The sequence below is a fragment of the Kryptolebias marmoratus genome, linkage group LG2 (assembly GCF_001649575.2).
Source record: "Kryptolebias marmoratus isolate JLee-2015 linkage group LG2, ASM164957v2, whole genome shotgun sequence".
Classification (NCBI taxonomy): Eukaryota; Metazoa; Chordata; class Actinopteri; order Cyprinodontiformes; family Rivulidae; genus Kryptolebias; species Kryptolebias marmoratus.
In genome coordinates, this window is record NC_051431.1 from 17,041,066 (window position 1) to 17,056,784 (window position 15,719).

General features: G+C 40.4%; 1 protein-coding gene across 1 annotated transcript; it reads left to right on the forward strand.

Moving 5' to 3' along the window:
* Window positions 1-654: 654 nt before the first annotated feature.
* Window positions 655-14,434, forward strand: cul3b (cullin 3b). The gene is made up of 16 exons (XM_017424027.3): window positions 655-925; window positions 3,740-3,937; window positions 5,742-5,855; window positions 6,870-7,030; window positions 7,391-7,505; window positions 7,738-7,966; window positions 8,258-8,403; window positions 8,697-8,873; window positions 9,055-9,225; window positions 9,494-9,601; window positions 9,942-10,066; window positions 11,467-11,563; window positions 12,001-12,135; window positions 12,685-12,871; window positions 13,071-13,216; window positions 13,964-14,434. Exons 1-16 carry the CDS (start codon window positions 863-865, stop codon window positions 14,093-14,095), a joined length of 2,304 nt encoding a protein of 767 aa, XP_017279516.1. The 5' UTR covers window positions 655-862; the 3' UTR covers window positions 14,096-14,434.
* Window positions 14,435-15,719: the final 1,285 nt, after the last annotated feature.

Here is a 15,719-nt window from a genome sequence, read left to right on the forward strand (position 1 = left end):
GTTCTGCATGAAATATCATTCAGTTATGTAGCCCGTATTTTATAGGTGGAAAAAGAAGTCAAAGTCTAATAAATAAATTAATGAATTAAATAAGGGCTGCCCTTTAGGAAACCAGAGGAACTATTGATTAAAAACACACAAACACACAAAAATACAATAATGTCTGCCACCTTGACAGGAAAATATAAAGAAATGAGTAATGGCTCAAGACTTCTGTACAGTCCTGTCGTTGAAGTAAAACTAAAGTTAGATCAGATAAATTAGAATAACAAGTATTTATTCAGTTTGTTTATTTGTTTGTTTGGTTTTTGTAGTGACTGGGATTGGTTCTTCTGCTTATTCCACTAACAGTTTGTGACGTGAAAAAACACAGCATTATTAAAATTAATTATTAAAGAATTTCGCGTTTTCTGGAAATGGCAGGTTTCCTGAAATATTAAAACTTTTTTTATTTGGTCGAGTTTCTTATATATTTTTATTAAGTTCATTTTAATGAGCAAACGCTGTAATGTTACTTTTTTGCTCAGTTCTAGATAATTTAAGCTTAAAAGGGAGGCCTGAGTTGGATAAATTGTATAAACCGTGGACAGACTAAAGTACAGTACGAAATATGAAATTGATCGACTTCTCGCGATATTTGGGCAGCGTGAGCTCTGCGCAGTGAGAACTGCAGGTAATTCGCCATTGCTGGATGAGGACTTCTGTGCTCTGGTGTTTGGCCGTCAATAATAAATTAGAGCTGCGGGAAGCGGAGGAGGTCGAGATAAAGCCCGTCGGCTGCTCCTTAAACCAGTAGTCACCCCCTATCCCTCCCCGGCGAACACTTTAATGTGAATACAGAGCATATTCGGACGAGGTAACCATGTCCAATCTCAGCAAAGGCGGCACCAAGAAGGACACCAAAATGAGGATACGGGCCTTTCCTGTAAGTGCACCCCGCAGTCAGTGCTCCGGCTGCCGGGCGGCCGCTAACTCGATCACCGCGGCTTCTGGCCGCTGGCTCAATGCTAACAGGCTAACTAGCGGAGCTCTAGCTATGACTTGTCTATCTGTAAACAAAGTGGGTCCGTCAAAGGTCCAGTCCTCCCCTATTTGCTGTCGTTAGTTGAACAACCCCAGTATGTCTTTAAAAACAACTTGGTTAAAAGTTTGAGCAATTAATGTCGCTGTCTTTAACATTTAAATAAATACAACTCCACAGACGGTAGCTGTCGACACAGCCCATGCTAGCAGCAGTAATCCCCGCTCTTCTTGACACTTGTTGTTTTTGCTGCTTCTCTCCTTAAAATGTTTTTTTTTTATACTGACTGTTAAAATGCAGTTGTGTTTGCAGCAAAACGCTGTCAAAAATGCACAATGTCAAAAAAAAAGAAAAATGGCAATGCTTTTACATCTTGAAATGGGGACAAATGTCCTGCTAACCTCCTTGTTTGGGCGTCAGAGTAAAACAGCTCTGTATGTTATGTTTCCGAGATTTGAATTCAGGGTTTCCTTCCTTTTCTACCTGGCACTTCCTTTGTCTGCAAGTCACTTATAATTGTCATCATCATACTGACCTCATTTTGTGTTATACTTCATTATACCCCATTTGAGACGAGCAGAGAGGATGTAGCTACATCATCCAGGTAGCCGCCCTGGATGATGTAGCTACATCTTTCTGAATAGTTTAATAATTTAGGGGTTTATGTTCATGACTTTGTTGGTTTCATGCAGTGAGGACCCCCATACATGTGTGACCCATTTTTGACAATGACATGTTTATAGGCTTGTCTAATTTCATTAAAAAGAATCACACTGTTCCTTCTCATGCATTAAGATTTCTTTAGTAAACAACAAATCTGACTATTTGTAAGCCCCGTGACATGTAGAGAAGAGCTGCTTACATTTAAGGCTTTGTTCAGAGTGTTAGATATTGATGTATATTTGCAATCACACTCCACAGGTTAGAATGCCACAAGGTTTTTTATTTATGTATTTGAAATATAAATATAAAAGTCCATCCTTTTCCATTGCATGTGAAATAAATAACAAAAGCATTTAAAATCTTGTTTTTTCCTCTTTTTGATATTTTAATTTCACATTCTCACTTGAGATGACATGACAGAGCACTGAGCATTAATTTATTAGCGTATAGGACATAAAAGTAGAATGGCAGAAAGAGCAACAAAAAGAAAGTAAATTATTATTAATCTCAGTAAAACTCGCAATAACTGTACCAGTATGCCCAAGATATTTCAGGATTTCTTAACAGAACGGTGTCCTGTGCAATAACTCTGTATTAAAAGAATTGAAATCTAAGGTTTTTGTGGTGGTTTAACTTAATATTTTCTGCTCTTAAAGAGTTGTAGATTTGTAACCTGTGAATACCTTTTACCCATCAGCTATAAAACACCTTATCCCTCTGAAAGATCCTAGAGTCTGTTTAAGGAGATCAATGAGTCCTGTTCATAAATGGTAACAGCGTTTATTGGGGCTTCTGATGAGCTTTCTTTTAACACGACCCATTTCTTTTACACTAACTGACCCAACCAGCTTCAGCTCCGTTTCTGTCTCGCCACATTGCTTGAATCGGGATCATCAGATCCACAACAAGTGTACTTCGTCCTACCCTTTTATCGTCTAAATAATTTATGGCGATGTTTAGGGTAACATACACAGGAAAGGAGTTGTGATGAAGACCTCCCCTCCCAACACATGTTCTAGTTTATTAGGTTCACAGGTGTGCGAACAAATATGTAGGAGCTTGTTAATTGTTACAGAAGTGTTGAAGAATTTGGAAAAGTCGTCATGTACAACACAAACAACTTGTATGCAATAACAAAGTATCTACTACAGTGAAGTATATAGGAATGTGCATTTTGAGCAAAAGCACTCTTCAGATTCATTCACTAATGAGATTTTTCTTATTTTTCGACCTCCCCAGTCCAGTCCGGTTCCGTCGGTTTCATCTAACCCCCCCACCTACCAGCCCCCTTCTACAAACCTAAAAGCAACTTACAGCGATTCGTGCGTCTCACAACGCGTGCTTATGTCATCTTGTACTCCTGCAGGGCTAATAGCACAACAAGTTTCGGCACAACAGCAAACTGTTCAGAAGCAGAGAAATCATCTTAATGAGCGCTAATCTCAGCTGCCGCTTTATGATTTGGGATTGCTGCCTGTTTTGCATTTTTGATGAAAATCCATTGCGTCTATGCAGTTGAATTCAAGGTTACTTAATCACTCACCCAAAGTCCTGCAGCTGAAAACCCCTCTAATGAAACAGAGACACGTCCTGTTAATCCTGCTAGCTGGGGATCTTTATTGCCTTTGGTTTTTCGCCCGTCCGATGGATCAGCATGGAGGAGGATGCACAAACTAGGCTCACCCATAACCGTAGTTTCTATTTTAGATTCCTTTCAAATTAAACTGGTAGCAGAAACAGATGCTGGGTCGCTCCAAGTTGTCTCTGTGTTTTTTCTTTCATGAGGGAGGTGGGTGCTATCTGGACAGTCGCGTTAATTCTCCAAATTCACCAATTTTAACTTTGCTTTGAATATTCAAAAACCACTGCCCATCCCTATAAGTATACCATTGAGCCTGCACCTGTGTTTCCTGCACATTAAGAACTTGTGGGCATAGTGATTAAGAGGTTGAAGTCTGCATCAGTATGTCTTTTTTTTTGTCTTTTTTTTTAAGCTAGGACACAGATTTATGCAGGTGCTGATCATCTTAACAACAAAAGGCTACTCTTTTGCAGATGACGATGGACGAGAAGTATGTCAACAGCATCTGGGACCTTCTGAAAAACGCCATCCAGGAAATCCAGAGGAAGAACAACAGCGGCCTGAGCTTTGAGGAACTGTACAGGAACGCCTACACCATGGTGCTTCACAAACACGGAGAGAAGCTGTACACGGGCCTGCGAGAAGTTGTAACCGAACATCTTATCAACAAAGTAAGCCCGACACAGATTTTTTTTATTCGTGCAGACTAAAGCAGCTTCAGGAAGGGGGAAACGTCTAGTGAATCAAACATTTATTTAGTTCATTTGAATCACACAAATCATTTTCAGAAACAAGGGTCCTCCGTTCTCACTGCAGGAATAAAGAGCAGAGTTATGAGTGAAATATTTTACCATCAAAAACACCTTCTGTTCTGGAGGTGGAACTTTAGAAATTGGTTGAATTAAGGCTGGAGCAGCTTTGATTGGTTAAATATACCCAGTCACTCATTTCTGCTTTTCTTAATCAGATATTTCACGTTCAATCTCCACAACAGCTTGTAAAGTTTGCTAGATTTGTATTTCATTAACAGTTAATGTTTGTAAACACAAGTATTTGGACTCAGGCATTCATGCCCGCTTCGATCAGAGATGGTGTGCAAAAATAAATATTACAGCAGAGAAACACTAATGATTATGGAGGAAAGCAACAGTCATTAACAAAAGGCCTGAAACTAGAGCAATAAAACAGTTTTTGAAAGTTTAACAGTGTTTGTGCTGTCAGGCACAAAAACACGCCTTAAGTTCTGTAGAAATTTGGGTCATTTGTGCCACCTAACTGGAAATCTCTGATTAGCTTGGGCGTCCACTCGGCTGGGACGTCTGCTGGGGTCCTTCAGGTCCTCCTGCTGTGGAGCTCCTTCAGCCCAAAGCTTTGTGACCCTGTGGACTGTAGGTGCAGACTGATAAAACTCCCCCTCCGAAAGTTGGTTGGCTGATGGATTGTAAAGAACTTTTGTTTCAGTTTTGTCTTGGGTTTATATCGGAGCTCATTTGGCTGATAAATGCAGCTCATTTATCTTGGTTTAAAAATGTACTTTAAGGTTGTTTTTGTGCAACTTCTTGGTTGGGACTAGATTAGATTAAGTCAAATAATGAAGAACCTTAAAGGATTGAGACTTGTGAAAATTATGTTCAACAATAACACTCTGATCTAAACAAAAGCCTAAAATCTCTACTCCTGTTTTGCCATTTCAGTCCCAATCACACCTTTTCTTACATTTTTCTTTCTTTTGTCCTTTTTCCTCAGAAAACAAATGCTTTTGTTCAGGTAATTTTAGTTCTTGTGTAATCTTGTGACCAAATACACTTTTTGTAAAGCTCTTTAACGTCTGGACAGACATCAGTGGGTGAAAGTTTACATCTGTTATTGATAAAATGACCTTGGCAGTAATCATTTTATATTTAATGACTTTAAATAAACTATAATCTGATATTAGTTTTACACACACCTGTAAAATGCATTAGAAATAATCAGAACAGACACAACAGTCTTCTTTTGCAGTAACAGTATCTTTATAAACCTCACATTTGTACTCTGTAACTGTGCACTATGAGTTATTTTTTTCCTCTAACATCTGGTAAAATGTGTGTATGTGGGGGGGGGGGGGTTATGACATTGAATTGATGTAAAATGAGGAGCACAGGCGATGATTCATCTTCTTCACTGAAGGAGGGGGAGAAAGTGGAGGTCATTGTGCCCTCAAGAATCCCACTCCACCGAGGCACTTAGTTTACGGTGCTGAGTCACGCTGCAGTGTGGCTGTTATCAAGCTGTAGTACCTGACTTGTTATAAAAAGAATGTCGTATAAAAACATCAGAGTCAGAGGAAGACTGTACACCGACAGAATATCACAAATGCCCGCCCGATTCTATCCAACAATAAATTTAGAATGCTGCTGTTTTTCTTGGTGTGTCACTGAGGGTGTGCAGGTTGTTCATTCACCACATTCACCTTTATGTTTGACTTCCTCTTAGGTTCGAGAAGATGTTCTCAATTCCCTAAACAATAACTTCCTTCAAACCCTAAATCAGGCCTGGAATGACCATCAGACAGCGATGGTGATGATCAGAGACATCCTGATGTACATGGTGAGTGAAAAAAAATAAATATATAAATAAATTGTCAGCTATGACTCGACTATTTTTCTGTTACTCTAACAAAACAGCTGTAACTAGTTTAGTGGAATATTGTTGCATTAAGTGGAGGTTGACGTTTGGCTCTGTGAATGTCAGGATGCAGGTTTTCCCATTTGAGTGTTACATTGCAGCAACACAGGCAGCGTTACGTTACCTGTGAGTGTTTATAGCATCAACACTGATTAATGTAAATAAGCCAAATGATGTAACTGCGATATCAGGTCTGTTTACCACATAACCTTACAGTTCTCAAGAAGCTGACTTTAGGTGTAATTTGATGCATTTTAACAGCTGAGCTGAAAACTGCTCGACCCTTAAAGCATATCAAAAGCAATGAGTAAAATGCAAATGTTCAAGACCCTGAGGCTTAGATCTTTGAAATGGGCCTCTGTGGGAAGCTTGTGAACAGTTACTATCTTACCTGGTGCAGACAGATCTTTGAATTACCTCAGTTTGGAGACTGAACTGACAAGCTAAGGGCTAGTCTGAGCAAAGTGGATCACTGACGTCTCAAAGAGGTTATAGCTGTTCATGCGAGTACTGTTTTGTGAACCTCAACTTCGTCAGTTTTGCATTGCGTAGTTATTTTAATTGAACGCTATGGCAAGCACAAATCGCTAGCTGTAGCATTTTTGGTGCAGCCTGGGACACTTTTGGCAGGAGTGTAGCATTTCTGTGAGAATAATGTGAAATAAATGGCAGAGTAAAAGGTCTATAAAATAGCGTTTGCATGAAGTGTTTGAGGTTCGAGTTGTTTTAAGATGTCAGCGACCCACTTTGGTCTTTGCTCCACCCGGACCAGCTGTTAGCTCGTCAGTCCGGTCAGAATTAAACTCTTATTTCTCCAAACTGAGGTCCTTCAAAGAGCCATCTATGAAATGTAAGGTATTAAAGGTTCAGAGCATTTCCACAGAACCCCATTTCAGATGATCTGAACTGTTACTTTAACTTGTTTCTGTGCCAAAGGATCGGGTGTATGTACAGCAGAATAGCGTGGAGAATGTCTACAACCTGGGGCTCATCATCTTTAGGGATCAGGTGGTTCGCTATGGCTGCATCAGAGACCACCTCCGACAGACCCTGCTGGACATGATCGCACGGGAGAGGAAGGGAGAGGTGGTGGACAGGTAGCCGACCATTACAATGACTATCTGATGAAGGATTTTTATCTTGATGAATCTTATAAATTGGTGATATTTAGAATGGCATAACTGTTCAGAAATGTATATTTTTTCAGAAAGTAGGAGCTGTTAAATCAATCTATTAGATGTTTTGAAAATGGCTTCAGAGCCTCTATGAAATTGTAGTATATTGTTTTGAGCTTCAGGCACTGGAGGCTAACTGGGTTTTTGCTGTGAAAGATTAGTAAAACATATGCTGGCAGCTACAGTAAGAGAACTGAACATCTACAAAACCTGTTTCATGATTTGAATTTTCACTTGTCTGAGTTTTCCTTCGAAATTTGGTCTCTTTCTCTTCTCCTGCAGAGGGGCCATTAGAAACGCCTGCCAAATGTTAATGATCCTCGGCCTCGAGGGGAGGTCTGTTTATGAAGAAGACTTTGAGGCTCCGTTCTTGGAAATGTCTGCAGAATTTTTCCAGGTTCGAGTGATAACATAATTTCCCCTGATAGTTTATTGTTTATTGGGATTCAGACAAGTTTTGCTTTAGGTGCAAATTTCTCTCTCCCGGGGAATTGGATAAATAAGTTTGCAAAGTAAATAAAACCTTGATTCTAAGAACGGCTTTGAAAAATGATTACTGAGACAGCCGATATATATACATATATATTATTCTTTGTTTTTCTTCTTTCTTTCTTTTTTTTTTTTTTTAGATGGAGAGCCAGAAGTTCCTCGCAGAAAATAGTGCCAGTGTGTACATAAAGAAGGTAGAAGCCAGAATTAATGAGGAGATTGAGCGAGTAATGCACTGCCTGGATAAATCCACAGAGGAGCCCATCGTCAAGGTGGTGGAACGTGAGCTCATTTCCAAACACATGAAGACCATTGTAGAGATGGAGAACTCGGGCCTGGTCCACATGCTGAAGAACGGCAAGACGGACGGTACGCACTCAGTTGTGTTGGGTCATTCCTAATTAAAATTAAAAATGCACTCGTCACTTGCTGTAGAAATAAAAAACAGTCAGTAATATAATACTAATCCTTACTCACGTCTCAAACTACAGTTTTCTGAATTTAGATGGGTTTGGTTTCATTGAAACTGTGATTTTTAACACATCCAGAAAATATTTTTAGTTCACTTTTGAGTTACTCTCCTTTCGTTGGATCTGAGACACATTTTCAGTCTCTAAAAATGGATTCCCAATATGTGTGTTCCCGCACGTCTGTCCACAGATTTGGCGTGCATGTACAAGCTGTTCAGTCGGGTTCCCAACGGGCTGAAGACCATGTGCGAGTGCATGAGCTCATACCTGCGAGAGCAAGGCAAGGCGCTCGTGTCCGAGGAGGGAGAAGGAAAAAACCCAGTTGATTATATCCAGGTAAGGTGACAGCAGCCGTTTGGCTTCATTTCATCCGCAGGAACGTTGTGTGAAATGTTTGGATAATCCATCATGGTGAAACGCTTTCATTAAAACAAAGATCTCGTTAGTGATTTAGGGAGGCCAACAAATAAATCCTCAGCTTTGTAGATCGTAGTATAATTTCCACGAGCTCTGCAGACAAACTCATGTCAGTCATCTGTCCTCTGCTGCCGTTTGAGCTCTGATAACTACTTTATTACAGTGCTGCTGGGGCAGACTGCTTCACCGTTTTATTTCCCACCTCCCCGCAGGGCTTGCTGGACCTGAAGTCCCGTTTTGACCGTTTCCTGCAAGAGTCTTTCAATAATGATCGACTCTTCAAACAAACGATTGCTGGTGATTTTGAGTACTTCCTTAACCTGAACTCCCGTTCCCCTGAATACCTGTCGCTCTTCATAGATGACAAACTGAAGAAGGGAGTAAAAGGGGTGAGTCCTTTTACCGCGCTACACTCTTTCACTGGTTTTATACACTGTCTAGAGCAAATTGCATAAAGCACTGAACATTTGGCACATGTAGTTATTTATTGTGTCATTTCCATCGAATATAGACAGAATGATGGTTTGCAGTGGTTGCAGCCTGACACTGTTTTGGGTTTGTTCTGTCCAGCTAACAGAGCAGGAGGTGGAGTCTATACTGGACAAGGCCATGGTGCTCTTCCGCTTCATGCAGGAGAAGGACGTGTTTGAGAGGTACTACAAGCAGCACCTGGCTCGAAGGCTGCTCACCAACAAGAGCGTCTCTGATGACTCTGAAAAGAACATGATCTCAAAGCTAAAGGTGAGCAGGACTGTCGCGTCGCATAATTATGCTCTGGGAGTAATTTCACCATTTACAAAAACAAAAGTTGAGCCTCCTTACGAGAAAAACTATATGCATATATGTACTGCACTGTAAGATCTTGAGTAGTTGTAAAAAACGTATTCATTTTGTAGATACAGTTTTTAAAGAAAAGATCAATAAATGCATACTAAGCACTGCAGTGCTGTCCACGAAGCTTGTGTTAAATTACTAAAAAAGTGCCTCTTTTTCTGCTCTCTGTCTTCAGACTGAGTGTGGCTGTCAGTTTACCTCCAAACTAGAGGGCATGTTTCGAGACATGAGCATCTCCAACACCACCATGGATGAGTTTAGACAACATCTTCAGACAACTGGGGTGAGGCGGCGGCGCGTGCCACAGTCATTCAGTCAGATTAATGAGCTCATTTTGTTTCTACACTCAGTTTGTGGCTACATGACTGACAGCATTACTGTTCTCAGTCGTGTGTCATAAAGTACGGTGCTAGTTTCAGGCTTGTGCTGTGTTTTCATCTTGTTACTACAGCTTGTATGACATGAGTACAAGACAGAAAGCTCAGTAATGCTGATTGTTTTTTTAAGGATGCAACACATCAGTGTCAGGCATCTATTTTCTCCACTGTTCTCCAGTGACTCGTCTCGTTTTTTCTAAATCTTTATTGTATGGATTTGTTTTTTGTTTTTTTTTCAAACTCCAGGTTTCTCTTGGAGGGGTTGATCTCACTGTGAGAGTCCTGACCACAGGATACTGGCCAACACAATCAGCTACACCCAAGTGCAATATCCCTCCGTCACCGCGTCACGCATTTGAAGTATTTAGAAGGTCTGTCATTCCTACATTTATAGGTATCCTGTTGTAAAAATGTGTGATTGTGTTTAATTAGACTGTCTCCCAGGTGTAAAGATTTGGTAGATTATCTGTTTTTTGTTGCACCTGGATAACCAAAATCCTAAGAGAAATGTGAAGATTTAACACACTGCCATCTGATAATTCTTAAATCTGTCACCAACCTCCAGAATATTGTTCTTTTTTTTCTTTTCTTTTTTTTTTTTTTTTGATAAAAGACAAAACACAAAAGTAGTGCTGTTCACTGTAGTTATCCATAGATATTGCCCATCAGATGTGGAAAAGATTGGTGCATCTTATTGTTAGCTGCTTTGTCTGCCTTTTTGAACTAAATCAAAAGCAATACATGAGACAAAATGTAGGTTTCTCCCTTTTGAGGAAAATCACCAGAAAGGAGCGAATGCTTGCTCGTTTTGCCCCTCTCCTTTGTGCGTTCTCCTGAGCAATGAGAGGCTGACAGCTGCAGACGCTTTAAATTCAAACCTTTCTAAAGTCATTAGGACCTGGTCCAGCTGTTGTTTGTCTTTTGGCCGCTCCCCTCTGTGTGGGGGGGTCGCCACAGTGAGCGAACTCGCACGGCAGGTTTTGGGAATCGTTTTACGTCGGATCCACTTTCTGACGCGACCTGGGCTCGAACCCGGAGCCTCAGGATTACAAGATTGCAGCACTGACCCCCCCGAGCTCAGCTACCTCGAGACATAGTTCAGCTATTGCAACATAATAAATGTCAAATCTGGAGGATCAATTGTTGAAATACATCTCTTTGAAAGTTGAGATCCTAAAGTTAAACAGAAACTAAAGGACTTTGTAGTGTGCTGATATTTTAAATCCTGCAAGATTTCATGGTGCGTTCAAATACTCAGCTTGAACCTAAAAATCTGTATCTACTATTAATGACCATGACTCTTTTTACACTAGCTTTTTTTGTTATTATAATCTTTCTTCTTTGAAATAATGAGGTTTCTCTCTCGTGTGTTCTTTACCTCCTGAAAACTTCAAATATTAAAGCAGTCTTTAAATTAAAATCACAATTTTGTACTGATAATGGGTGCCTTGGTTAAAGTTGCAGAAAATACCTAAATATTCAATATAGTGCACATCACAGTACCCCCTAACAACATAAAAATTGGATTTTTGATCACATCATCTAGGGCGAGGTAGAAGCGGAGCAGAATAATAGTTTTGTTGTCGTTTCTTGTCCATCTGTGGAAGAGTTTTTATGGAATCCTGTGATCAGTGCTGTTTTAAGATGATGTCAGACTTCATGTTCAGGGTCTTATCCTGTCTCTTGCTTATATTTCCAGCCGTGTAAGATTAGTTATGCTTCGTTGGTGCCTCTTGGAGGTTAACCTGTCACGGTTCCTGTGTGACTGCAGGTTTTATCTCGGTAAGCACAGTGGGAGGCAGCTCACCCTGCAGCATCATATGGGCTCTGCAGATCTAAACGCCACCTTCTACGGCCCCATCAAGAAGGTATGTGCCACCTGGGATGGTGGACGACTCGGCATATTTCATTTAACTGCTTTATTAAATCATTGGTTTACTTTTATTAAGGACTTGCAAGCAGTGAATTTCAAATAGTAGCCATAAAAGCACACATTTAGTTTTAGTCCTGCATTACCATTTTAGAAGTGTTGATGTAAAGGTTTGGCTGATGAGATTAGTCATAGGTAGGGTTTTTGGATTCTTAAATTTATTCTTCATATCTACATTTTAGAAACTCGAGGATTAATGCAGGATTGTATTTATTATGTTAGCGCTGCTAGACTGTTGAGTACTTTCTTTAATCAAATGTTTTATTTTACAACCAAGAAGACATCTGCTTTTTGTGTTGTCGTTTTTTGTTCTAATGTGTGCATTTGAGTATCTTTTTTTTTTGTTTATATAATGAACGTTTGTCTTGTCAACAGGAGGATGGGTCAGAGGTCGGAGTGGGCGGGGCCCAGGTGACGGGCTCGAATACCAGGAAGCACATCCTGCAGGTGTCCACCTTTCAGATGACCATCCTGATGCTCTTTAACAACAGAGAGAAGTCCACTTTTGAGGTACACAGCTCAGCTTACTACCATCTCTCACACACACACACACACGTTAACAGGAGTTATACTACCTTACTGGAGTCTGTCAAATGTGGAGACAACTTTTCAAGTGTTGCAATGAATAAAATATAAATTTGTCTCCTGTTTTAACAGGTTTTGTAATATTTTTCTGTTTGAAGAAGTCACCTTGGCTTTCTGTAGAGGAAGCTTTTTGTTTTGTCTTCTGTTAGTTTAATATAATATAATTATTTGTACATGGTTAATAGTACTGGCCACATCTCCTTTAAAAGGCAAGAATAATTCATCTGTGACCTGAATAAATTCCCTATTCTTTGGCTCAAGATATTGTCTTCTCTCATGTTGTGTATTCACGATTTACAACTTCAAACAAGCAGTTATCAACCATTTCTATCAACCTTCACTCATACAACACCCCAAAACCTAACAAAAAGTCATTATTCTGTGTGGAAAAATAGCTTGCCTTTGGATTTGTGAAGCACAGTCGCCGCAATAAACGTAGATTCTGAGACCAGTTTGACCGTCTTCCCCGTGCAGGAGATCCAGCAGGAGACGGATATCCCGGAGAGGGAACTGGTGCGAGCGCTCCAGTCTCTGGCCTGCGGGAAGCCCACACAGAGAGTTCTCACCAAGGAGCCCAAGTCCAAGGAGATCGAGAACGGCCATGCGTTTACAGTCAACGACCAGTTTACCTCTAAACTGCACCGGGTCAAAATCCAGACAGGTACACAGAAACACCTCGGTACTGATTATTGGTAAAATCCTGTGGCTACCCATGAGTGAAACAGTCCTAAAGTAAAGAGACGTTAAGGATTTTAAGTCCTTTATTCTCTGGTAATATTTATGAAACTCTTAGACTGAGGAGTGGATGCAGGTTGTTCTTGTCTCTTGCTGTAAGTTTTCTTTTGTCGTACTTCTTCCAGTGGCTGCTAAACAGGGAGAGTCTGATCCGGAGAGGAAGGAGACGCGGCAGAAGGTGGACGACGACAGAAAGCACGAGATCGAAGCTGCTATTGTTCGCATCATGAAGTCCAGGAAGAAGATGCAGCACAACGTTCTAGTAGCAGAGGTCAGTCGGCTGACACAGTCGCTTAAAGAGCAGTTAAAGTTTACTGAAGCTAAAAAAAATACAAATCCACATTTTTCACAGGAGACACTGGGAGTTCGTTATAAGACATAACACCTGCTGAGGTTTACTGCTCGAGTCTGCCGCGACCAGTTCTACCAATTAGAAGCAGAAATTTTCCTTATACCTTTTTTTTTTTTTAATTTGTTGAAGAGACGGCAGTCGGGTTTCCAGTTTCTCAGGAAATTGATCAGTTACGATTTGATGAATAGCTGCTTTTAAAAAAACAGTAAAACCATCATTTTATATTAAGATAACATCTTTAAAGCTGTTTCTAACCCTCTAGTGTGGATTGAATCATTTTCAGCACAAACTAAAACCACCTTAAGCGAGCGAGCATTTAAAACAGATTGTGCGTTAGTGGAAGTTTTATTCAGCTTGTAAAGTTTCCATTTGTGTCTTTGCAGCTGTAATTTATAGGAAACAAAAGCTGTTTGAGAATGTTTAGTCGGGCGGATAAAACAGGCTGTATGTCACCACATAGTTACGGTTACGGCTCCGCCACGACCTCGCTTGGTGGCACATCAGCAGAATGAGTGTTGCCTCGGTCCTTTCAGCAAATCGCACAGAGGCGGCCAGAAGGCGTCTACGACCCAGACTGACGCGTTTTATGGGACAAAGCGATGCTGCTGCTTTCAGAGCGAGGATGGCGGCGCTGTGATCTGATTGCTGCTTTTTGTGTCTCCGCAGGTCACGCAGCAGTTGCGAGCACGATTCCTCCCTAGTCCTGTAGTCATCAAAAAGCGCATTGAAGGACTCATTGAGAGGGAATATTTGGCAAGAACGCCAGAGGACCGCAAAGTATACACTTACGTAGCATAACGAGCGAGTTATCCGAGAGCTAGCGTCAAGTCGTGATAACTGAGGGCCTTGTTTCTGTGGACTGCTTTGTGTTCGAATGAACTTGGAAGTGCTATCATCGATGATTCTGGGAAACACTGGGAAGCCTAAATTTTCTTCCATAAAAATGTGTTTTAAAAAAAAAAAAATCATGCAAGAGATGGCGAAGTTTTCTAGCAATATTAGATTTCTTCTGCTGAGAGAAATGCAAAGGAGGGAGAATTTAGTTTTGTAAAAACAAGAAAACCAACCAAAAAAAAAACAAACTAAAAACAAAACAAAATGTTTCTTCCTGTGGCCTTTTTGAAGAGAACTGGGCGAGCCTGTTTGCCACTTAATTTCCCCGTCGAGGACTCTCTCCCCCGAAGCAAAGACGAGGCCACGCGGACACCGGCGGGAAGCCGTCTGAGCTCGCTCCCCTGTTTTTTAAATGTTAATGTATTATGTTTGTGTTCGTGGCATAATAGCGGCTGTACAGGCGGGTGGACAGTCTCAGCCTTTTCCCTCCTGGAGGATTTTTACAGAAAAAGCAAAAGAATGAAGTGTTAACTGGTACAGAGCTGCTTTACGACGGCAGCGACGTACATTTTGGAGATTTAAGAAACAGTTTGAGTTGCTTAAGTTAATTTTTATTTTTTTGTTTTGGGAGGGGGGGGTTATTTTATATATAAATACAGTGCACCTCACTCAGCTGAAATATATATTAAATGCCATTTTCAGTCATTTCACCAGATCTGTACCAGTGTCCGGAGAGATTAAGGGCTGTTGGTTAAATGTGTTTTTAATGGGTCAGTCAGGGGAAATAAGACCTAAAACTCTTATCAACGCTTGGTTCCTCGTGGCACTTTTTTTTTTCTTCTTCTTATTGAAGGCCTGTTATATGATCAGCCAAAAAAAAAATGTTCATTTTGAAGGTTTCTCGTGGTGCAGGTTTCGAAGAGGATTTTATTTTCCTTCTCTGCTTCTTTTTTTTTTTTTTTTGAACAGGTGAAACCAGCTTAGCACCGTGCTCTAACGTGTACAAATTGTAAAGTAATTGTACTCACTGCAAAGGTGGATTGTACAGGGCCTTGTTTTCATCATATTAAATGTAGAATTACAGAAAATTTAAAAAAGGGGGGATTTTTTATTTTTTTAATTTATTTTAAAGATCGAGCGTCTGATACTAGCCTCAGTGACCATAATTAGTGCTGTTTAAAGGCAAAGCTGCAGGTAATGTTTTTGTGCTAGCGTCCTAATTGAATAGTTTAATTCATGTCTGGAAGTTCACTTGTAAGTCCTTACACTTCACTTTATGACAAGACTAGAATTTAGTTGTTTACGTGCCCTATAGGGCTATTTTTTGGGACATATAAATACAGTTTTGCGTTGCTAATGGAAAGTGATACAGAGAAGTGTTTAAAAAAACTGGAATAATGTTTTGAAGCAACAAATGTTTCAAATGTGATCTTTTTCTTTCAGCTGTTCCCTTTTCAGGGGTCACCACAGCGAGTCGTCCTCCTCCACCTAACTCTGTCTTCTGCGTCCTCTGTCCTCACTCCACCTCCCTCCATGTCCTCTCTAACTGCATCCATATATCTCCTCTTTGTCTTTGTCCTGGCAGCTG